We start from the raw sequence: 25,479 nt of genomic DNA on the forward strand, positions 1-25,479 counted from the left end.
ATTTAAGAAGATAACAATAATGACAGCAGTGGTGCGTTTGAAGCAGAAAGCAGACAACATCATGCCCCCATGTGTTTGGCGCTGCCTCCAAGCTTTAACACTGAGGAGATGAAAAACACCAGAAATAGAAATGGATGTTGTGTTATAAATAGCTCAGAGCTGAGTGACACAGCAGTTGGCTTCATCTCTAAAACAGACATTTAGATATTTTTAATGTCTTTTTGTACCTTCACTTTGTGTTTATATGAAAACAGAATTGCTGATGTGGCACTTATTAATTGCACAGAATTCATAAAGCATTACATTTTTAACACTGCCATTAGTTTAAATTGAACCCAAACATGTTTATCATTAGTAAGTTGTACTAATGCTGCACCAGGTCACTGTGCATCTCACTGTTCAGCTGGGCGTCTACGTCCTTTGTGTTTCTGACTCTGCTGAGTCTGATTCAAACATTATCAGTGATATTACACTGACATCATGTGGTAACAATGCAGGATGAGACAAGTACGTCAACACCAGTGGAGACCTTTTGGTGCCTTCACTGGACAGTCGGAAATGTAAACATTATATCACGGAAAAGAATACGAACCACCCCAGTAGAAACTGGCACTATTTTCTTTCTGGTCTGTGTTTCGATTTTTTTTACTATAGTATTGACTGAAAATTCAGTTTGTACTATACTTTCTACGCTATTTATTTATTTTTTTAAATTGTAATTACACTCTTAGTCCTGTCACTTCCTCCTTCACCTTTTTACCAAGTTTCTCATTCAGTAGCTGTCAATAAATAGATTTGTCACAATGGTGTCCAGTAACTGCAGAAATGATCAAAATCACCGCTGATGGCACACAAAATGTGTTTGTCTTCGGAATTTCGAGGTTGGGCGCGGAACCTGAAAGCGTCACTCGTGGCCGTTTCTGACTTCTACTGCGCATGTGCTTCAGCAACCGGGCTGCTGACTCGTCCCCTCCTTCTTCGGTTGACAAACCGTCATAGTGGGTGGTGAACAGCGTGCAGCAGTGATGTCAACAACAACGGTCAGTGGGTCAGCGCGTTAATGTATACGCTTTGCTAGTTTATATTTGCTAGTCTCATGCTAACAGTTTTCGGCTGCGGTTTATTTTTGCTGGTCTATATTTTATCTCCAGGCATTCAGAAAACAATAAGATAACTGTTAACGGTGCCTCATTTTAGCTAGCGCTAGCATGCTAGCGGTGGGAGGAAAACGAGAGTGATGTTGTTTAGCTAACTGTACAAAGCAAACCGCAACCCACACACAGAAACAGCAAATACGTGTGCATCTGTAGGTATATTCGTGGTGATGAATGTGTTTTGTTTTGGGCGAAGGTAGAATACATTTTAAAATGTGTGACTGGTTTTTCTTGGTGACGCTATCAAGGCTGTTTTTTCCTGGACGCCAATGGAGGCAGGCCTTATATTGTTGAGACGGTTACCACTGCTTTACTTGTACAGTTAATTTAATTTAATTTTTATCATAACTTCACAAATTCGTGTCGTTTTCGCGATCACTTCTTCCCATTTTCATTGATTTTTTTGCCAAAACTAGCAAAACAGCGCCTCTCTGGATTACAATGACTGTCAAACCTAAGTCAATAGGAGTGGTCACAGCTGGTATTGCAGTCCTGACAGGCAGGGCTAATCATGTCAAGTCACTCACAGGAGCAAAGAGAAGTTACCAGCATAGTGTATTTATATATTAAACCTCATGTTGTAGTATGTAATAGTAATTCAAGGTCACGATTAACTGATTGTAATGTGATTCCAGCAGCCGTATTTGTCACAGTGCATTTCGTTTACAGTTTTTTAGACGGTCTATCCCACTGTGCTTCCCTAGAATATTCACACAGCCTGCCAGTAGATGTTATCTAGTCCTGTTTTGCTAGAGCTGGTTCATGAATTCACAATTCAACATGTCTGTCTTCTCTGTCTTAGAAAACATAATAAACATGATCACCACTGAGGCCGCGAGGGAGTTCCAGGCCAAAGAGCGCAAATACAAAGAGCAGCTGAAGAGATGTTTATCATCTGCTTTGTCTGCAGACCTTACCAGGTAAGTCATGTGACTGTATGCGCTGACCTGCAAAGGACTGGGTTACAAGCTGTTAAAGCAGCGCAAAGCTACCAAAAGATGGAATTGGTTTTGTGATTTTGCAAAGTCACTTGACATGTTCTTGCGAGACCAGTAACACAGTGTTTTGATTGACCTGGCAAAACTGTAACAGTAATTATCTTGATGGTAGATTCGATTTACTCAGGATTATTGCAGCTCTATGAAACAGCTTCAACGCTTTTTTAAACAAAGCATTCAAGCGCAACTTTTTGACTTTAACAGTTCACCACTAAGTTAACACATGAAGTTCAAATCACTTGTCACAAAGAGTAGAACTGAGACAGTAAAACAAATAAATCATAGTTTATTGTACTTTAAATACATTTTCCAATCATAACCATTCATGACTCTCTACTTACATTTTTAGTAGATGTTAGAGACTGGATATCTGAAAATGTTCTGCAGTGAAATTCTGACAAAACCGAGATTTATTTTTTACTGATCCTGAAAGCATGTACACTGCGTTACTTTATTTCCCTTTTGTCTCAGTTTTTTTATTTGATTTGTGCCAAGCATTTTGTGACATTGGTTTGAAAGGCTCTGTACTAGTAGTAAATCTACTATTCCGTTACATTAGGGGAATTGAAGAATCCAGCTTTTCTTTTTAATGTGCCCTAGTTTAATGGTAATATAATAATAAATTGCTGGAGAACCTTTTTTTTAAACACATTTTCAGAGGGTGTAATTTCAGGGGTATGAATTTCTTTGCTGCAAGAATAGCTTGTCCATTTGGGCACTTCACATCAGATAGTGACAAAAAAAGACACGGCACCAGTATTTGAACTCGGAGCACCCAACTGGCCTTAAGCTGCCTGGTTTCTGGGTCACCCAGATCAGCCACTGAGGCGGGATGAGATGTAATGATGTCGAAGAAGTTATGGACTGCCTCAGGATTCTGCATGTGTCATTCTGAAGTGGAAAATGGGCCAACAGATTAACCTTGGAATATCTGGCCTTTGTTTATTGTTGATAGTCTATGCTGGCATTTGAATGCATATTTAATATGAAAGAAATCCAATAATACTATATTGTTTGTGTGACTGGTATTTATAGGGAAGTTTCCCTCAATAAGTGTTGTATCATATTTTCCCAGGTTGCTGCAGGAGGAACTGGAGGCCGATGTGTCTCTGTATGCTGGCTCAGGCTCTGTTCGAGCACACAGAGCAATACTGTTGGCCAGAGCTCCTCATATCCTCAGGGGACAGACGCACAAAGATCCTATCATCATCCATCTGCCTGGTTGTGAGCTGTCTGGCCTGAAAGATTTCCTTAGGTAGGAACTAGGTTCTAGTGTGATTTCTGATTTAGACAACAGAGGAATGCTTTAATAGTTTCTGTGGTTACAAGTATGATTCTAAAACCTTAACTGGCTTCTGGTGAGGGCACGTTATGGATGTTTCTATCTGTCTGCATCACAGTTTCAGTGTCTCTCTGACAGGGGGCGCCAAATATACCATGTTTAATCCGTAGGGTTTATTTGTGTTTGTATTTTTGTTTTGATGTGCACTGAAAATGCTGCAGCTAGTAAATAATACATTGCACTTCACTTTTGCATGTTAGCTTAGAGACACTCCAATCCCATATCTGTATGAGCGTTTATAATGATCTGCTGTAAGATCTAGTGAAGCACTTGCGTCTTCTTTCACTCATGGAAAGTGCAACACTGCTAACTCAACTTCCTACTGCTAACGTAATGCAGTTGTGGAGGAGGATTTTGGCATTCACGGATCTGTCCTTAAATATAATTGTGTACAGAGTTATCTCTGCTACTACAGAACATTACCGGTTCCAATAGGAAGAAATTTAGAAAGAGGGATTTTGATGGCCAGTATGAGCTGGAGGAATGCTGATAACAAGCATTAAATGTTTAAATGCATATGTGGACATGTGAGGAAAAATAAATAAAAAAATGTGAGAGGTTCAGGTAGAGGGGGTGATTTCATTGAATTTTAATGTTAAAACGATGGGCAAAGGAATCTTTTTGTACTTCCAGAGATCTAAATTAGCTTGCAGTAGCCTATTCCCATATCTGCTTGAGACTACTCAGAAGACGGGGCTACATTAGCAATGCTCTCTCCCTCCCCTTTTACAAGGCTAAAACTTGAAGCTTTCAGGCCTGGATTTTACAGGCTAAGTGCTGAGGCTGGAAGTCTCCCGTCAGATTAGTTCTGGGTATGACTGACTGAGAGACCCAGGTTTCACTAAAGGGTTCACATCAACCATTTGACCTAGCAGCATTTGCGACTTAGGCTCTGTTCACACTTGGTATGAACATGCGTCCTGGGTGGTACAGTCACAAGTGGACAGCTCTCAGTACGCGTGTTCACACCTGGCATTAGAATGCATCACCACATGCGTCCTGAGAGACCACTTGTCATCAGATCTCAGTTTTGCACTCTATGCGCTGTTTGCAGCAGTGAAAGAAAAATCCCTGGCAACGCAGGTAAATAGAGACACCAACCATTATTGAGGGAAAAGTGTAACTTAACTCCACATGGCTGCATTGCACACATCAACATGAAAACATGGCCAATTAACCTTGTGTCAGTACCATTTATTTGAGATGCTGTTACTTATAGCCTACTCAGAAGACAGTCCGTCACTGTGGCTGGGACACATCGTGTGTTGCAATTGCTGAAAGAATGTAATCACAAGTGACCCATACCACCTCCATATGTGGTCTGAGCAACTTAATCTCAAATACTTCCTCAGTGCGTCTTGGGTGTGTTCCCATCTATACTTTAATCTGACCCCTTATGATCAGATCATTCGGGACTTAATTTCAGGTATGAATAGGGCCTCGTGGACTTAATAGACGAAGCTGCTGGGAAAATGACTGTTGCTTTTCTCACTCTTTTCCTACTTTGACTACAACCATGGTAACAACTGATGTAAAGAGCAGTAAAGGAGTATCATCGGCAAAACAAGCATTTTTCCAAAGCAGTTAGGGATTATGCCCTATAACTGCTTGTCTGCTCATTACAGAGTAACTTCATAAAGTTTACAGTCGTTTTATAAAATCCTCCGCTGAGCACAACCACAAAATCCTGCACATTTCAGGCTGTGGCTGGCTGTGTCAGTGAATTCACGGTGCTTCAAATGAGACTGTAAATTAAATATGTATGGAAGGCCGAATTGTAATTAACTTTTAGAGTCTCCACCCTGCAGGCGGGTGTACACAGAAGAGCAGAGCATGCGCTCGTTCAAAATAATCCCAGATGTGGAGGGCTCCTTGCCAGAACTTACTCCCTGTGTTCCCGACCCGGCAGAGCTTCAGAGTTCCACTGACTCAGGTAAAACAGATCAACGCTCTTTCCTGTGACGGGTTTATTTTAGGTTATGTGACCGTTCAGCTGCCCTCCTCCCTCCATTTTCTTCACGTCATGTTATCTCAGCCGTAATCCATTTAAGAGCTAATCACATTCAAATCCCTGCTGTCATTACGGTTTATTAAGGCGTGGCCATGCTACAGATTATTCAGATTTAGTTCTAGTTTATTGTTTGTCTTCTAGTGTTTTTTTTTTTGTTTTTTTTGTGAAGTGGGTTAGTGAAGCGAGTGTGTGTGCCTTTTCACAAATACACACACATAAGTACTCATACATGTGGCCTCCACAGATTAGTGTACACCTAAATCCGTTCTCTTCTTCACTCTGTCCTTCCTGTGTCTGTCCAGACGGTGTAGTTCTTGAGCCAGCCTCCGGCCTCGGAGCTGACCTGCTGGGTCTGTACCAAAGAGGAGAACAGTGTGATATCACCATCCAAGTAGCAGAGCAGGTCTTCTCCTGCCACAGGTAGAACTGTTTACGGTGGCATCTCAGCCCCCTGTATTCACCCCTGTGATCCAAACGCACATTTTTTGTGTCATTGTAGGCTGCATATGTGGCGACAGCATGGTCGGTTTAGCTATTCACAGCCACATTTACTAGACGTTAAACTCCGCATATGTAGTAGACTTGTGAATGTGCAGGAGCAGTAGGCGGTCATTATGCGATGCAGAGGTAGTAGCAGCAGCTGGTAACCATGGAGACAGGTTTCTCCTAGCTCCTGCTCCAGGGAGCAGCCAGCCAGCGAAAGCTCATCAGAGAGGAGAAGCTGGGCTATTTTGTTGACTGCTCTGAGGGAGTGTGAGCTGTTGCAGTTAACAACCAGAGTCAGGGCTTCCCTAGCCCTTCACCAACACACCTGCTTCACTGTATTTAATCATTTATTGACATCCATAAACACACATTAACCTTTTATTAAAGAGACACGGTGACAAAATTAAAACTGTCTCGCACACAAATATCAACAGAATTTATACCACAGGACCTAGTGTTTATGAAGTTGAGAGCTTATCCGCTTCTTCATGTAACATAGTTTATGTTTGGAATTTGATTGTCTGATGTGAAGGCTGAAAGCGGAGGAAGTTTGTCACTATGGTGTCATTAAAAACTTATATGTTGATGATCCGTGGAGTAAAGCTAGAAGTGATTTGAAATAGACGTAAGTACACAGTTCAGTAGGGCTTTGAAGATTGAAATGTACAGAGGCATTCTCAGTGTGGCCCATCCTGTACAGTTTTTTTGTTTTTTTTAACTTTTTTTTAGATTTAGAAAAACTAGTGCAGTGCCCGTCGGAAGTATGTATTCCTATAGTGGGAGCCTACAGGTGCTGTGTATGAGGATTAGTGGAAATATTAGAGCGGAGAAAACCTATTTTACCGATATATTTTACATTTCTTATCCAAACAACGTCAAACTTAGCAGTGCACATCTTCGTGCCCGTAGCGAGACACCTGGCCAGTTTCAAATCAATCGGGACAACGGTTCGCGAGATATGCGTGCCACAGACAGACAGACAGACACACAGACGCTTCTTGATTTATAGATAGATAATGCTAGACTGTAGTGAGCCTGTAGCATGTACTCTTTGTATGTAAGTAACCCTAGTACAGGGCAGATAACGGTGTGCCTGAATATGATTTTGTCTTGCTTCAAAAAGAAAGCATTACAAATGATTAAAACCTAATTTGAGTTTGTAAACAAAATTTGCATCTCTCAAATGAAGCTAATTAAATTCCACAGTTATAAGACTAAATATTTCCTTTTCAGTGACAATACAATTAGGTCAGGGAAAATAAAAACACAGCCTCCAGAGATTAAAGAACACAGTGTAATTTTTGTCCTCTTGCTTGTCACTTCAAAGCCACTTAAGTACACAAAGTCCCAGCAGATGACATGTGAAATATTAAATGGTGGGAGGATCTGACATGCAACTGCCTGCTCTATTGGGTTTCTAGGGCAATCCTGTGCGCACGGTCTCAGTACTTCCGAGCCATGCTTAGCGGGAGTTGGATGGAAAGCTCCAGACAGTGCATCACTCTGCAAGGGTAAGACACTGGGCTAAAATCAGCATCATGTAGCAGCAGGACACAGAAATCGATAATACACATCCATTCCTGTTCTAACGATTCCACATATCATTCCTGAACAACACAGCTGAATTACAGCATATTTTGCATTCATTATTCATGCCTTGCCACAGAGGTAGCTCTCTTTCTATATGAGGTTTCACTCTCAATGCCATGTTTTAACTCCACATGACCAAACACGCAGACACACAGCCACCCACTGCTAGTGAAATCTGAAATAGGTTGCTCAGATTTCTACTAAACAAGGTTGCAATGTTCTTTTACATCCACTGCCTGCCGAAGAACCCCCACTACCACCCACAGTCTCAGTCTTTCAAAGTGGCAGAGGCAAATGAGGCCCTTTTGTTCCTGCAGGAAGGGGCCTGTCACTTTAGCATTACTGATCTGAGGGTAATGGGAGGGGAGACAAGGCTGTTACAATGGAGAGCGGCAATACTGATGTGTGTGGGGAACCTGTTTGGCAGACACACGGATCAGGAGTTAAAGGATAATAGGCATTTGTTTACTGCAACCATAACAGAAAAATGCACAACATACACTGAATGTTTCGGTTAAATTATAACATTATAATGGGGACTGGGTTCAGTTTTGTATGTTAATCTGTGATACGTGTCTTGTAAACAATTTATTGTGTTAACCCTTTTCAGCTTAGGTCCAGATGAGATGGAAATCCTGCTCCAGTTCATGTACGGAGCCATTGTGGATCTGCCCAGCGGAGCCAGCGCCAGGTACTATATGTGAACAAACAGGCTGAAGTAGAAGACAAGACCAGAAAACAAGCTGACCTACATGTGATGTCTCCTGCCCCACAGTCAGGTGGTGTTGGCTGCAGACATGCTGGGTTTGGAGGGACTGAAAGATGTAGTGGAGATGGTTCTGACCCGAGACTACTGCCGCTTCTTCCCCAAGGTTAGAAGTACCTTAAAGAATGGATTTTGTATGTACGCAAGATCATGAGCGATGTTTAATAGGTTTATTATTATAATATGTTTATGAAGACTACAGAGATATTAAGTATAAAGGTCAGCTTTCGCAAAATTCTTAAGAAATTTGAACTTGATAAAGAACATCTTTTACATTCATACATATATAAATAAAACCCTTTCAAAAGTAAATCTGTGTTAAATCAAAATAAGATTTAAAATCAAATCATTATCTGGGTTGTCCTTAGTTTGATACATACAGCATAGCTTGAACTTGAAAAACAAATGGCTGTATTTACTAGGAAAATGTGTGCTCTGGTTTTCATTGAGGTCGCTGCTGCGGTCTTTGTGTATTTAGCTCCTGATCTGCTCAGACAGCAGCCTATTACTCAGCCAGCTCCTGGACTACGCCTCTCTGTGTGAAGGAGAGCTCAAGGCGGTGGGATTTCTAAGAGGTCACTGAGTTTAGATAATAGACAATACCATAGCGCCATCTTGATTCTTAAACATCTGCTTGAGAAAACCTGTTGGAGATTGTGTAAAAAAAAAATAATAAATAAATACATCGGGTTTTTCAAGTTGGATGGCCTCCTAGGTCAGTTTATTTTACATTACATTAAGTAGATATTAGATCTTTAAGTGCTTTGTTAGTGTGTCTAATAATGGGATTATATCTTATTGCTGATCCTAGCAAATCCATCAGAATGTATTATCAGTGTCTGTTAACTTGTTTGCATTGCAGTGGACTCTAGGAACAGAGTTCACAATTATCAGTGTATACGTTCTGCATACTGTTATCTGTTGGTAGGATGTTGGGGGTGGGGAATTTTTCTGCACTAAGATAGCATTGTTGTATTAGTAATACTGTCATTCACTTGTGAGTCTGGGGAACTGAACAACAAACTGATCAAAGGGCAAAATTGTCTGCGTCTTTATTTCTGTAATTTCTGGAGCTTTTCCTCAAAAGCATTTGCAAAGATGAGATCCAGACACAAATGACACAACCTTAACCTTTAGGTCCAGTCTGCTGGGACAGTTTGACAAATACAAGCAGAAGTTTGCCCTTTGTTTTGGGCCAGAGAGTGTGAATTCTGCACCTGAAAAACAAATGCAAATGTTTGCTGTTCAGTGTGGTGCTCTCTTGTAGTCCAAAGTTCAGAAATTAAGATATGTGAGGAGTATCTGATATCACAGCTGAAAACGCCAAGAACAAATCATTTAATTTCTTTATTTTGTTGACTTTGCATGGTAAGTGTCAATAATGATGTGTAATTCTCTAATGTCTCTCTCATGTGCTAGCACAGTATGTCCTCAGAGCTTTATCGTGTGATTAAGATACACTTTGCCACTTTTACTTGCTTCTCACGTGTTTGTTTCCTCCTGTGTTTGCAGTCCGTTGATGGGGTGCAGAGAACAGTTCTTGAGTGCCTGTCCCTCACGCATGCCTTAGGCCTTGAAAACCTCCACATCCTGTGTAAGAGGTAAGTGCCTAACTCCAGTTGGGCAGTTTGTTTTAACCGTCATTTACCGTAAAAGACTTTTTATTACACATTACATTGTGTCATGTGAGATATTTCTGTTTTGGATGTATTTAAAGTGCAATACAGATGATTTTGTCATCTTACCACTTTGAGTATCTGCATTAATAACAGCAGAACTTGAGCTGCATGAAATCCTCAAATTTGTTTAAATCTGATCACTCATGCTACCACAGCATGATGTGACAATTACCATTACGTCCATTCTTGGGACAGATAAGTGGTGAGTTCCTGGGAGGAGCAATACCAGAGACAGAAACACAACAAGCTGGAACCAACGTGGGTGGTGCTGCTGAAAACTTGTGTCCATCTTAGTTGTGTTCTGACTAAGGTTTCCAGGCACGTAAATGCACATATCTATATCAGGTCACCAGTGTCCCAGTAAATGGTTAAGTTGGAATCACTAAGGAGAAAGATTTCAGTTGGAGTGAGGCAATATTGTCCATGTAAACATAGTTATTGTTGCAAAGAGTATTTTGTGATTCTTAGTATTGTTTGGGTTTCTAAGTGTTTAACTGCCCCATGAATGATCCCGGTTCTACTTGGTAAACAATGTTCTGCTGGTAACTTCAGCACAGCCATATTTATAACAGCTGACAAATGGCTTCAAGTTGATTTGCTTGAACAAGACTGATGAGTAAATGAGTGTCATCTGAGTGCTGCGTTAATGGAAGGATTTAACTGGAGGAAATCTTCTTTTGTACATAGGCTTGATCAATGCTAATCTGATTCAAGTTGTTTGCTGACCTAGAAATGCCGCAGAATATAAAGTGTTTCTTCCACGTTTTGCATTGCAGAACTAAGTGCTATACTAAAACTTTCCAAATCCTCCAACTGTCAAATAATTTCCAGGTTAGCCCCCTCCTCCCACAGCTTTCATCACTTTTCCTTTTTTATTCAATTGTGTTCACACAAATGCAGAATCTTTTTCCATTGAGTCCTGTGCTGATACTACTACTGACTGTGGTGTTGCACAGTGCAGCGAGTTGGCAAGAAATTTGTGAATGTAGGTCAAGGGAATAGGATGTGTTGATCGAGGCTGTGAGCTGGTCTTGATGGCTCTTATTTGAAGTGGTGAGTGGGTGTATGCGTGTGAGGGGGGGGCACTCTTGCCATGTTGTCTCTGATGAGTCTGATGAGTCACGCAACTCTGACGGGGAACCGAGCAGCTCAACTCCGTGCAGCTACGCATTGCTGAGATTCTGATTCCCACTCACTTCATTCTGTTCTACCCTCAAGCAAAGCTCAGCTGTTCACTGCTTGGTGCCTTGGGGTTACACTGCAGAGACATAGAAGAGGCACCATGACTTTATCGAGCTGACATGAAGTCAAATTGCGGAACTAAAAATGATCTGTCCTGTTTCTCTACACCATATATTTCCAGGTGGGTTGCTGAACATTTTGTGAAAGCATGGTGTGAGAGAAACTTTTCTCTCTTGTCTCCTGAGCTCCACAGAGCCTGCTTAACTGCTGTAACTGAAACAATGGTGAGTTGTCCAGAGCAAATATCATCAACTCGTTCACCAGTGTTTATCCACAGGAAGGAAATTTGAACCTGATCTAATCAAAGATGACCTTTATTAAATTCTCAGTTATTAAAGACAGGATAATTTAGGAACATGATGTGGAAGCAGACAGCTTATAATTGATAATTGAGTCTTGAGTCTGTCTTTTATCTCTCCAAAGGAGGCGGTGTGCCTTCTGTGGAGCAAGACAAACATACTGTTGTTCTCTCTTGGCAAGCACTGAAATCTAGGGCCCGGCCAAGAACTGTTGCGCTATGAGGGGAATCCCTCCACTGATCAATAGTGGGGAATCTGGGCAGGAACGAAAGAGTGATTTCATATACACTGGTCAGCCACAACATAAAAACCATTGACAGGAAAAGTAAATAACACTGACCGTCTTGTGACAATGCAATGTTCTGCTGGGAAACATTTGGACCTGTCATTTGTGTTGATGCTACAAAATAAAAAATAAAAAAACATGGAAAAACAGCACAAGGTGTTGACCTGGCCTCCAAATTCACTAGATCCCAAACTGATTAAGTATCTGTGGGATGCACTGGAACAAGCCACAGAGGCCCTTTCCCTCGACCCATGGGACCCAAAGGCCCCCACTAACATCATTCTGTTGCCAGACGCCACAGGACACCCTCAGAAGGCCCATGTCCATTCTCTGATGAGTCACAACTCTTTTGGGGTCACAAGGGAGACCTACACAATATTAGGAAGGCGGTTTTAATTTTGTGGCTGATAAGTGGAGGATTGTACCCTTTTGACTTTATGTTGTGTTCTCATGTAGAGAGTTTCTTTAGCTGATAGATGTTTCCACTCAGACTGTGCAGAACGCAGTAACCATGCTCTGTGGCACTGAGCAGTTGCTTGGCAGTCTCCCCGAAGTCAAGTGGGCCCAGCAGGTGAGGAGCCTGGCCACAGAGCTGCAGGAAGAGAGCCTCCGTGTCATTGTCCAACACTTTCCCAAAGTCACCCACGCTCAGGCCTTCCAGGACCTTCGGAGGGTAAGGTGGTGTTGTATCCATGCTGGTGTGCTCAGATTTATTATGATGACCTTGGAATGCAACATAGGTCCATATTTTTTTTTTTTATCTCAGTGTCTGACATTGTGTTACAGAGGGAAGAGTTTACCACAGAGCCGACACTGTTGAGGAAGCTGTGTTTGGCCATCAGGGAAGGTGTTACTGTGGATAACTGCTGTGATCTTTTTACTGCGGTGCACTGTCTGTGTGGAGATGACTTGGAGGAGGATTTTCACCTGGAACAGCAATCTCAAAAACATGACGAGGTGAAATGAAATAGATTCTTATTACGTCATACTCTGACCGTTGACATTCACACCTCATCAGTGCAATTGCTAATTTAATTCACTCCATGTGAGCTGCTTGGATTAATGCCAGTAAAACTCAGGGACAAAAATGTCGCACCGAGAACATCTACAAAGGTCGTCCTGATTTCTATGTTGTTTTATCATCAGTATTAAAACATTGATATGAACTACCGCAGTTCATTATGTTCTAAGTCGTAGACGTTAAAGTTCATGTACTCTGTGAGCTAAGGTCATTTGATCTAATGAGACAGTATTCAGTTAAACAGAAGCATTGTGAAATAATACAGCCATATGAGCAGGCAAGTTAAGCCTTTCAGATGACTTCCATGGAGAAAGTGACCTGGCTGATCAAGTTAAAGCGCATAACCCCTGTAAATACTGTACAGTATGGCAGCAAGGATTAGGCTGAGGGAGACAGTGACGCGTGCCAGCAGCCTTCACTAATCTGTGGATCTGCTGGTGAAGGGTGTGTGTGTTTAGTAAGCGGAAGAGGTCGAGATGGCTCCTCCCTACCTTCCAGCACTGTTTTTTATCATCGCGTGGAAAGGGGAGTATGGGCATCAGCCAGTGACATCACAGATTTCGCTCAAGTGGATTCTGCAACAGAGACGGAGGGGGGGAGGGAGGGACAGCGAAAGAGAGAGCATGGAGGAGGGAGGGGTATTTGTTGCCATGGCGAAAGGTTCTTCAAGCAGCTGCTGATTCGCTTGTGCTTTAGTGCACCCCTTCCATTCTTCTCCTCCCTCTCTCCTCTGTATTACCGCCAGCCGTTCAGGCAAGAGATTTGTACGCTGCGCGGGCGGCTCTGGACCTTCCTGCTTCAGACCTTTTACGCGGTCCGCCACACGCAAGGATGGGAGGCTCTGTCGTCCAAACACAGAGAGAGGATACTGGCAGGTAAAGAATGATTTTTTTTTTTCTAGACACACACAAGAGGTTTATACTGCAGTGGGTATGTGTTTTTTTCTCCCTCTACCCAGCCTAGTGCTGAAGCAGTGGTTTTGCATCATTACAGATGAACTGAAACCCTTGAAGCTTTTTCACTGTTTCTTTCAACATAGCAATCTGGCCACTACTAATGCATTTATTGTCTGGTCAGAGCTTTCCTTCTACATTTTAACTGTGTTTCTGGGCTACATTTTAACCGTCTTTGGTAGATGAGTGCACACTGACACGGCAAATGCACCAGATGCGCCATGCTTGTTTTTAATGGGCGGGAGTGTAAGGCCGGATTCCACTGTTTTTGTGGGTTTGTGGATGTTAATATCCATTTACAATAATATGTTGCTTCCTTACTTTTGAGCTAGTAATGCGATAAAATGCGCTGCATGAATAATTTATTTGACTGGTATCAGTGTGTGACTATTACTGATGCATTTCTTGTGAGTGTTATCAGATTCCCGGTCTTGCATGCAAACATTATGAGTGCACTTTAGTAAATACATTTCACAAGATTTATTTTTGATTGGATGAGACAAATCGTTAGGTTGGGATATTGTTTATGTGTGGAAAAATAGAAATGGCAATGCTTTGTTTGAAAGATTGCTTTCCAGACACGACTGACCAAGGATCAACCCATTGATTTAATGTTTGTTTCCTTATAGTCGGGTGGTAAACACAGGGTGTGGAAACCGGGATTTGTGAATGAAAAGAATGGCCGCTCTAGCTCAGATAATGACGGACCTAGTCAGAAAAAAATTGGTGCAGCCCTTACCATCTGTGTTATGCTCAGATCTGAATCATTTGTTTTTCTGGCAAAACACTAAGTTCATTTTCCTTTTCTCTTGTTTTGACAGACGCTATTGATAAAGGAGACAGTCGAAGACTTGGTAAAAAACCTGTATTCACTAGCTCACAGGTAATAAACAACAATTTGATCATTTTATGTCTAAATGTTTTTGAAAAGATTGAAATAAATATTGAAGTTTAATTTGCTAATAAGGACTCTGCTATGGAGTTGCTGCCATGTCATGAATGGCCCACCATCACAGCAGTGAGACACAGTACGAAATAAACAGCAGGGCCTCTCTAAACAGATGTATACCTAAGATAAGCCTGACTGAGGTGATCCAGATAGGGATTGCCAGCATGTAAGGCATGAGTGCTTAAGAACAGTGGAGCTCCTGTAGATATCTCTAGAAAGGGTTTTGCCTCCCTTTGGACTTTTTGTGCAGATTGCAAGATACAATTTTAGGATGTATTTGTTTCACTATCTATAAAAGGAAATTAGTTCCCAGTTTGGTCACAAAATGGCACACAAAGCAGAACAAGAAAACAGCGCAATTTATTGTTCCCTCTGTCAACTAAGTAACTTGAAAGTAAGAAATCATGTGTTCCGAAAGTCAAAAAAGAGAATTATTCAGTGTTTTTTGCAGGTCAGTGCAGTATATGGAGTAATGCAGCTGAATGTGCTTATCTTTTCCTGCAGTCGAAGGCTGTAAAATGCCCTTCATCCAGACCTGAGAGTCCTCCTGTGCACAGGACACAGAGGGTGGTAGAAAACAGACATTCTTCCTCTCGTAGCGCTACATCAGCCATGAAGTCTGATGGACTGGGGACTGCGAACAAAGCTGGAGATGGCCACACATCCAAGGCAAAGAATGTTAAGAAACCAGGAGACAGGAGCGCAGTAGCAAAAGCAAAGACTGCAACAGCTGGCACACCAGTTGTCAATGGCACAGGTGCTGCTGGGGCCAGGCGGGATGTAGCCAGTGCCAATGGCCCCAGAAGCTCTCATGGGGTTAAAGAGCAGGACAAAAAGCCAAACCCGGGTGCAAGGCCAAAAACGTCTCCCCCGAGCTGCACGGTCACAGGCCAGACAGCATTAATGAAGGCTCACAAAAGCTCAGCAGGAACGGCTGACAACACTGCTGGCACCACCCAAACCCACCCCGGTGCTTCATCCACATCAGGCAGCGCCTCGCCAGAGAATGGTGCCAGCAGCCCTCGCAACGACACCCACCCCATTCCAGGTTTACACTCTTTATTGACTTCTTTACATTTCGTCATTGTGACTAACATCAATTAGTATGTAGTACATCACTGCCGCCAGGCTGAAGTGTCAGCAAGTCAGCTCCAGGGATAATACTGCAGCTGAAATGTGAAAAGAACTGCAGACTAATTAGTATGATGAATGCTGTGCTATGGCCAAGAGGGAGTTTGGGAAGACAAGGTCAGTGTCATGTACAAATGTTGATTTATCAGGAAACAAAGCGCATGTGGCTGTCCTTCGCAGCATGCTGGTATTAGAGAAACAGCAGAGGTCAAAGCTTCATGCAGCTGTCACACAGGATGGCGTGACTGATCACTTTGAGTGTTTGTGTCGAGTATAGCTTTTAGAAAGATGCTGTAATCCCAACTGATATTAGTGCTCAGAGCTCAAGTGGGCCTCAGCTGTCAGTCCCATTGGTACAAGTGAAACATGTGTCACTGAACTCCACCCTGAAAGCGACTGTCTGCTCGCGCACTAAGAACACGGCACATGACACTATCCTAGTATTTAACACTACTCTGAAGATTAGAACAAAGCAAATGGAAAGAAACAGACGTAGAAGGGAGAGGAAAGAAAGAAAGCGATTTGTGTAGTTTTGGCTGACTGACATTAACTGACATATTTTTGCTTATGCGTGTTGTGAATGTGATTCATCTTCTGTGTTTTAGGTACAAAATCCAAACACCAGGCCAAGGCAGTGGCAACAAAAGGCAACAAATCCCCACTGACAAAACCTCAGAGATCAGATACAGCAAAGAGCAGCAGGTGAGGTTTATCAGTTAATTTACCCAGTGTAACAACTTGACCTTAGATATTCTGTTTGGGTGCATTGGACAGACGTGGCATTCTGCAGCCAATGTTGTATACATAACTGAACATTAAAGAGTATTATTCTGCTGTTAATAAACAGTGCTCAGTTGCAAGCATCTTTATTGCAATTTCGCTATGAACAGTTCTAGATGTAGAATGAGCTACACACCCTTAACTTCAAGCATTCTGGGCTGAGGAAGGAAACCAAACATGCAAACAGACTTTATGTAATTAGTAATGCAAATGTAGGGCAAATATGATTGGTGCTGCTTCTGCTTTTTTTAGGTCACATGCAGTTGTCAGGAGGATAAAAGCAGCCGGATTGTGTATTTTGTCAAGCCTCTTATGTGTCATTCAAATATGTTAAAAATATCTGTTTAACTGTCGGCGTCCAAACTGTCTGTCTTGGGAGCACATTAATATTTAATTGTCTCCCCAGAAGGACACCATGTAAGATAGCAAATAAATAGCTGACTGCCTAATAAAACATATCTTTGTTGCATTACTGGGTTGGTATAATTCGAGAAGAAACTTGTGGTAGACATAGTAGTTTATCCACTCAGTATTTTTCTGGATTGTGTTTTCCTGTCCACCTAGACATGTAATACACTAACATGTAGGTGTTCCAAGAGGGCAGTTTAACACTTAACGCCTCTAACCTGACATTGAATGACAGAACTAATCATTTGTACACTCTGTATTTTCAATAAGACCAGAAATACCATACTGTTCTGTACCGTTCCATATGTGAAATCTTTGAGTGAGTTCACACTGTAAGGTTTTACAGAACCAACTGGATGAAAAGTGAAGAGATTTTCAAAATCACCTTGACCTCGAGTTCACAGCAAATCTCTATTTGTCTTCCTAAAGTAAGATTTTGTTAAAAGCAAGGCAAGAATGTCCTTCATAATGACACAAGCAACAATCTAAACAATCTCCATGCATTGAAAATCAGCGCATGGCTCAGAAGCTTGCCCTTGATAAAATGTTGAAAAATAGCATTGCTGCCCTATGCTAGTGTTAAATATGAATTCATTTACTTTCCCTGCAGCTTGTAAAAAAGGGGGATTCATTAAATGGGATATTGTGGTTAAAAAGGTTTTACTGTCACATTGTTTGTTAATGGTTTTGCCTGTCTGTTTCATTACTTACAGTCCAACCAATAAGTCAAGCGTGAGAGAAGCTACCAAAGCCAAGGCTGCTGCAGCGGAGAAAGCGTCCGCTGGAGTGACGGCAGCAAAAGCAGACACCAAGGGAAGAAGCACACCAGACCACCACGGTGAGAAGAAATTAAATTTCACTCTTGTCTTATCCCACTCTCACATATATACGCTTACCCCGTCCCCATCCCACGACAGAATTAAAAAAAAAAAAACAATCCCAATCCCAGAAGACTGACATTCATCCTGTTTGGAAATTCCAATAAAAATGTCAACCCCTTGTCTGCTTGATTTGATTGTCTGTCAATAAACTATGGCAAAGTATAATATTCTATTCTGTTTTCATTTTGGGTTTAGTCTCCAAACATGGACCCTCAATGAAAAAGCCAGCTTCCCCCAGGAAGGAAGACGGCAAGGATGGGTTGAAATCCTCCGCAGCAGACAAAGCAGCGAGTGAAGCCCCTAAAAAGAAGATCACTAAACCTGTTTCAGCAACTGGAGCCTCGGCTAAATCCGGTGCTAAACCAGCAAAAGCCTCTTCAGCCCCCTCCAAGCAATCCTCAGTAATAGCTGCCAAATCTGGACCAAAGCTGAAAAGTACTGGTGAATTATCTACAGAGAAAGCCCCACCGAAAGCCAAAACATCTGCTGCTGCCTCCAAGAAATCTGAAACTAAAGGAAGAGAAGTTGAGAACGGTAAAAAATCTGATTCTAAGACTGAGCTTGGTCCAACTGAAAACTGTTCTGTGGAGCAAAATGAAAATACAGATCTAGTGCCCTGTGACCAGCCTGCAGCACCCAGTACACAGCCAACAAGCCAGGGTGGAGGTGGAGCGCCTCATCTAGTCTCTGGCCCAAATCAGAATGTCCAGAAAACTCGCACACAGTCAGGAAACACTAATGCTGCAGGAGATGAAACCAGCGTTACACCAGCAGCTGAAAACAGCCCCCAAGCCAAATCTGCCAAATCAAATGCTTACAGACACACTGAAGGGAGTAAAGTGAAACCCTCTCAAAGCAGTGTCATCCCTGCTCACATCAGTGGAGCACAGGTCCATGATGTGAGCTCCCCTAATTCCCCAAGAGACGGTGAACGCCCCATAGACACCCCATGCAGCATGGGAAGCACTGACACTCCCGTAGAGGACTCCTGGAGCGGCATCCACCATCAGGTCAGCCCAGAATCCGAGACTGGCAGCACACACACCACTTCTTCTGACGACATCAAGCCCCGCTCAGAGGACTACGACGCAGGAGGCTCACAAGACGACGACTGCTCCAATGATAGAGGTGTGTCCAAATGCGGCACCATGCGCTGTCACGACTTCTTGGGTCGCAGTAGCAGTGACACCAGCACCCCAGAAGAGTTAAAGATGTATGAAGGCGGGGCCGGGCTGAGAGTGGAGGTGCGGCTGCGTGGAAGAGAGGCAGAGACCACCAGCGAGGAAGAGGGAGTAAGACAACGCCCTCGTTCCTGGCTGCAAAGAGACGAGGTTCAGGTAGAAGAGGAGCACTCAGAAGTCGAGGCAACTGTGACTGTAAAGAGTGTCCCTGAACACCAGCTCTTCTCCTCCTCCGAGGAAGAGGAAGATGATGATGAAGAGGAGACGGAAGATGAGCGGTCAGAAGTTGAGGTGATTCCTGGTCAGGCTCCGCTGCCGCCAAGCGAACCATCGCCAAACTTTCAGGGGATCGTCAACCTAGCTTTTGATGACGACGGTGTGGACCAGGAGAACGATCAGCCCGACTACCAATCCAGTTCCAACTTCCGTCGCTCAGTTTTGCTGTCTGTTGACGAGTGTGAGGAGTTGGGCTCAGAGGAGGGTGGTGTCCAAACTCCTCCTCAGCAGCAAGACGATGCTTTGACCCCCTGTGAGGTTTTCGAGTGTGACTCTACAGCTCCGCCCAATAATGCCCCTGTCAGTGACCAGCAGAACCACCTGCCACATCAGCTTGAAAATACAGGTATGAAGCACAAAAAAACTGACGAGGAACAGAAAGAAAAGTCTGTATTCCTTACTGAAATCCAAGACCCCATGCAGGAGGAGAATAATCATATTAAGGCGGATGAAGTTAAGTCCAGCTGTCCTCCCGTGGACTCTGACACTAGAGACCTGCCTCCCCAGGAACGCCCATGTCACCTGGATCTGCGGCACACTGAACAATACAACGGAGGGATGAGAAGAAATTACACCCATCCCTCAGAAAGCAAGAAAGCTGATTTACACCTTGACTTAAATGAGCCTCAGCTGACAGGGGACTCTCCTGTACATGCTGCACAATCTCCAGCAGGTAATGTATGATCTACGGACTCTTCCTAGACCCCAAATCCATCTTATCTCCCCAAACTCCATCAGTGAAGGTACAGCTTATCCCCGCAAGATTCATGCTCCTTTGTTCTGATTCCTAAACCTTACCTACTTCCAACAAATACCTTACCCCACCTTTGGAAAAAGGATATTCTTGAGTATACTAGTTTAGTAACTAGTTACAAATACAAGTTCAAATTCAAATGAAATCTGTGGTCATCATATTTCCATAGATAAATGCTTGCGCACATCTTTCCCCACTGATTGTATAGCTGTTTTCAAATTTGAATTTGCAACATTGGTATCCTTTTAAAGATGGAAATTGGTCTCATCAAGTAAATAAACCAAAACTGTACATATTAAACAACTGAACTACCTTTAGTCAGAGGCGTTTAGGCCTGGTTTAACTCAACGAATAATGAAAGCAGTGTACATTTCACTAAGCCTGATCATAGAATTGTATTTGTCTAAAAGAATCTGCCTTGTGACAAGGCATGTGATATAGTTACACCAATGCACTTTTTATGTACATAAAATAAGATTTTTTGATTACACCTGTCATTTATTTTATGCAGTGGAGTCTTTGGCCTTTTTAAGCCATAGATCATTTGACATAGTCGAAGGTGCTACAGTATAAACAGCATTTTAACATCAATATATCCTCACTAAATTCATTTTGATTTGTCGGTATAATTACTAGCGCATTGTTGAGATCATTTTATGCCGTGCCACTGATGGCGATAGTCCTCATCGCCTTTTGTTTTAGAAGAGGCTACTACAGCATCTCTCTTCACATACTTCATAAGCATTGCTTTTTTTTTTGCTTTTTTTATAAAGGATAAATATGTTTGCCTTTTCATTAACGACACAGTTTCTGTTTTGAGAAACACAAACCTCTAGCTCCATAAGCTCTTCGTTTGCCTGTGCCATAAAGCACAAACAAATCAAGATCTTGTGGTTCACAGTATGAATGCACTAAAGCATCACTGCGCACTGCTTGGCTTCTCAGTGATGCTGTTTTCTGTTTACAGTGATTATACAAACATCTGAAAGTTATGCCAGACAGATTTGTTGATGTTAAAATGCTATATTTAGCACATTTAAAATTGTGTTCAGGTAAATTGCAAGCAATTCATTATTTTATTTTATTTTTTCCAAATTCTGGAGAGTGACTACCTGACATAAAAGTTTAAACAAACAAAATGTCTGTTTAAAACAGACAAACGCTAAACTGCCACTGCTTCTCAGAAGAGATTGTTATACTGGGAAACCTTTTTCCCTCGTCTCCTTGCAGTTTCTGTTTATTTGTATTAAAGAATGTACCTGTTCCTGAGTTTTTGTTTGGTTGCTTTATTTAATTTTTTGCACTGCACACATGCATGCTACTGTTAATTTGTCATTCGCCTATCCCATTCTTTATTTATGTGTGTTGATTTGATTTCCATTACCCCATCATACCCAGTAGACTTGTGTCTAGATGCACAGAACTCCATCCTTTTAGAAAATGGTGTTTTGTCTATAAGCTTTCATTCGGTAGGTTTTGTGTAGTGTCAGTAACCTCCTCTGTAAAATATGTGTTGCGCGTCTAGAGCAGCTGCCATGGTTCTGTCATGTCTCTCTTTTTTCACTACCTACCATAGTCGAAAAAGAAATCCTGCTGCACCATTACCGCAAGTCTAACACGATGCAAACGTGTAATATTTTATTTTCAGCTTCAAGCGGTGATTAGTTACGTCAATGTTTGCCATTTAGGGACTGTTAAAAATAGAAGAAAAAAAAAAAGTCGTCAAAAGAAACAACTTTTGTGCTACTAAGTAGAGCGCTGTTGCTTGCATTTAGATTTTTGTGACAGTGTTTAAGTCTGTTCCTTAGGTCTGCCTGTTCAAAGACCTGCACGTAAATGTGAAAACATATCACTGTTACTTCTGATAAATGCAAAGTTCCCTGGTGCTGGCAATGCATGGTTTACTTTGTTTGAACAGGTGGATAAAGAGATGCATTCAGAAAAACATTCCTCTGTACATTTACCTTTAAAGCAACTGTCTCCCCTTTGACATAAGTTTAAAATTGCTGTTGGTAATGGTTTTGCCATTTAACTGACCACCTTGTGATCATCTGTATCACTGTTTCTCTGCTGTGTTGTCCTCACCTGACATCACCGTGGATAATTTTTTAAAGGGCACAGTTGCATTAAGGATAAAACTTTAAGTAGTCTGTGTTTTTATTTCCGTAGGCAGTGACTAGTCTATGAATTGAAAAAAAGGAAAGAACTGTGGAGGAGTCATTCAGTTTGTCATTTTGCAGTATTGTCAATTGTTTTTAGGGGACAATGGTTGTGACAGATTGGATCAAACCTCCAAACATGACCGCCGACCATCCAAAGTCCTCTCTCCCATTTACGAGATGGATGTGGGAGAAGCCTTTGAGCACTGTTTGGACAAGGACAGGAATGTTAAACAGCAGGCAGAGGAAGAAAAGCAGAGAGGGGAAGGGGACCAAAGTAGTGAGTTTGCCGAGCGGGACTGGAGCCTGCTCAAGCAGCTGCTCTCAGACCACGAGTCCAATCTGGGCATCATAAACCCCGTGCCCGAGGAGCTCAACCTGGCCCAGTACCTTATAAAGCAGACACTTTCCCTGTCGCGTGACTGCCTGGACTCGCAGGCCTTCTTGTCCCCAGAGAAGGAGACCTTCAGACGGTGGGCAGAGCTCATCTCGCCCATGGAGGACTCCTCCACCAGCATCACTGTGACCAGCTTCTCCCCAGAAGACGCTGCATCTCCACAGGGGGAGTGGACCATCGTGGAACTGGAAACACATCATTGAGTACACAGAGGACACCCTGCTGGACAGTTAACGCCTTCTGCTTGAACTCTGAACGTCTTTACACGGATTTTGTCCCAATTTATTATAATTTATCATCTTATTCTGTCTCTTTATTGCGTCCTTTTTTTCTCGGACTCTGCAGAACTCTGAACTTTTTCATTTGCATTACCCATCATGCCCCCTGTGGACTGTCTCCTGACACAAACGGGCTGTTTTGCATGCTGATATTTTTGTATGTTTGTCTGTTTAATTAGTGTCGCTTCTGAAGCTCTAGAAAACTCAGAAAGGCTCAGAAAAAAAAAAAACATTTCTTTCTCAGAAATTTTATTTCTTGAAAGTCTTCTGATATGTTTGAATTTCTTAAAGAAAAATAATATTGGCCTACTGGCTTGCATTTAGTGTCATACAGAAAATAAAGGTGTTTCTGGAATAAAGAAAAATTGTTTGCGACTGTCATGTCATAGGAAGATAAGCCTGTCTGGAGAACAGGCATACTGTACTATGTTTTAGGATCAGGGTTATTTTTTTTTTGTAATTTTATCAGTTTGACCTTTGGTGCAGCACACATTAGACTAATTCACTTGAACGTTTAAATCAGGAAAAGCACAAGTAATTATCGCAGCAGTAGCAGTGAAGGCTCCTGCGTTCACAAAAACACATATGCAGCGATATATGGTAAGTTTCTTAATTTTTGATTTTCATTTATTTATTTATTTATTTATTTTTTAACCTTTATGTCCACAAAAACAAACTTGACGAAAATACATCCAGAAATTTGTAACATGGTACTGCAGCGGCCTCTAGTGGCTTCCTGTCATGACCACAGCACTAGTGCTCGTGCGTACGTTCATGGTACAGAGGCGGCTGACTGACTGATTGTCTCGAGGCCAGCAGGTGTTGGTGTTAGCAGGTTGAACGTCTCGTCGTTATCACAGGTCCACCACTGATTTATCTTCAACCAGCAGCCAATGGAAACACACAAAGAAACCACTCCTCAGTGGAAAACAACGATTGTTGTCAGCTCGTCTCTTCAGGTGATGTTAAATTTTAATTTTTAAACTGTAAAACAATTTCGACAGCTTGGCTTCAAGTGGCGGCTAATTAAATAAATAGCTAGTTTGCTACTAGCTATGTATAGCTAACCCGCTCCTAGCAGAAACCAAATCTTACTTAGCCTAATAAAAGTCTGTGAACTGTTACTTATCCGACAGTTTGTGACTTTTTAAAGAGAAGTTATTTTAATTACCTTTATTGTTTTTGTTTGTTTTCATTGTTTCAACAGAACCACGAAACTAGCAGGATGCTAAGCTCGCAGCAGCACCGCATCAGATTTTCAGACAGTGTCGATTCCGGTGTCTTCATTTTTCCTCTGTCAGGTAAACGTGTTTGATTAATGCCATCAATACAGAGCCTTACATTTAAAACCCACTCAGGCTTGTTCCAGTGCATCCAGCAGATACTTGATCAGTTTGGGATTTAGAGAATTTGGAGGCCAGGTCAACACTTTGTGCTGTTCTTCATGCTTTTTAAGTTGTCCCTGAACTTTTTCTGCCATAGAGAAGTGCCATTGCTATGGGGTGGGGGTGCCTGGTCTGGTCTAGGTGGGTGGTACATGTCTAAGTAACATCCACATGAATGCTAGGTCCAAACGTTTTCCAGCGGAACACTGTGTTGTTACAAGATGGTAAATTTCACTTCTGCTGTCAGTGGTCATAATGTTATGCATAGTATAGTGACATAGTATGTACAGTGACATTAGTAACTTTTGCTTGCCTAGGTACTGCATTTCTGTTAGTTGACCCTCAAGATCTCTCAGAGCCTTTTGAGGATTCAGGACTCATTGAGAAGATAAAGACGTTTGTGCAAGTTCACCGGAACTGCTTTCTACTTCTGCTTGCTCCCTTTAATGGGAAAAAGGAACTTGGAGCATTGACTCTCATTCAGGACAGGTAGATAAGCAACTTCACAAGATCTGGGAACTGTTTTTTTTTTTCTTGCTGGGCAGAAAGGTTATCAAGTTTCCAGTTAAATTGGCTATCTAAGATTTGATATACTATCCATCCAGTCATCATCACCTCTATTAACTGAGTCAGTCTTTGTCTCGTTCAGATTCTTTGGTAGCAATCTCAAGATCCTGCCTGTACGAAACAACGCTGAAATTGTCAAAGGAATGTTGGCAATAGCTAAGGTAAATATAGAGATAGTGCTCAAAAGTTATTCTGTAATTTCTGGACAACAAACTAAATATGTTCTGCTGTGAGGCCTTGAATAAAAACCATCGCTCATTTATCCGCAGGCTACCAGTAAACCCCACGTAGACCGTATCAGGAATCGGATGTTTCTTGCTCGGGCTCACATCATTGAAAGCAGTCCTGTGTGGGAGATGCTAAAAGACAAACTGTAAAGCTCAGCAGGTGATCTGTTTTATTTTATTTGATGCTGACGAGCACAAGCAGAGGTAAAAATAAGTTTCAACGTACAGTTTGATCTGTTTAATTTTTTTTTTATATAATTTTGACATAGGAAAATTCAC

General features: G+C 42.0%; 2 protein-coding genes across 3 annotated transcripts; both read left to right on the forward strand.

Annotated features, from left to right (window-relative positions):
- The first annotated feature begins 787 nt into the window (after window positions 1-787).
- On the forward strand, window positions 788-23,282 carry btbd8 (BTB domain containing 8). Of its 2 annotated transcripts, none has more exons than XM_084548651.1 (18): window positions 788-1,040; window positions 1,957-2,074; window positions 3,228-3,407; window positions 5,303-5,427; window positions 5,808-5,925; window positions 7,413-7,502; window positions 8,192-8,272; window positions 8,357-8,453; window positions 9,860-9,948; window positions 11,390-11,492; window positions 12,344-12,526; window positions 12,640-12,810; window positions 13,620-13,749; window positions 14,649-14,710; window positions 15,281-15,824; window positions 16,513-16,609; window positions 17,809-17,933; window positions 18,172-22,505. In XM_084548651.1, exons 2-18 carry the CDS (start codon window positions 1,971-1,973, stop codon window positions 20,115-20,117), a joined length of 4,245 nt encoding a protein of 1,414 aa, XP_084404777.1. In that variant the 5' UTR covers window positions 788-1,040; window positions 1,957-1,970; the 3' UTR covers window positions 20,118-22,505. The 2 variants fall into 2 exon arrangements, with proteins under 2 accessions (XP_084404777.1, XP_084404778.1); XM_084548652.1 differs by lacking the exon at window positions 788-1,040 and having other exon boundaries at window positions 1,889-2,074; window positions 18,172-20,106; window positions 22,447-23,282.
- Window positions 23,283-23,460: 178 nt separating this feature from the next.
- cUnh1orf146 (chromosome Un C1orf146 homolog) lies at window positions 23,461-25,429 on the forward strand. Its single transcript, XM_084548653.1, has 5 exons — window positions 23,461-23,980; window positions 24,229-24,322; window positions 24,724-24,895; window positions 25,056-25,134; window positions 25,243-25,429. Exons 1-5 carry the CDS (start codon window positions 23,915-23,917, stop codon window positions 25,348-25,350), a joined length of 519 nt encoding a protein of 172 aa, XP_084404779.1. The 5' UTR covers window positions 23,461-23,914; the 3' UTR covers window positions 25,351-25,429.
- Window positions 25,430-25,479: the final 50 nt, after the last annotated feature.

Source organism: Chelon labrosus (assembly GCF_963514085.1).
Source record: "Chelon labrosus genome assembly, chromosome: 7".
In the NCBI taxonomy this organism is placed as follows: domain Eukaryota; kingdom Metazoa; phylum Chordata; class Actinopteri; order Mugiliformes; family Mugilidae; genus Chelon; species Chelon labrosus.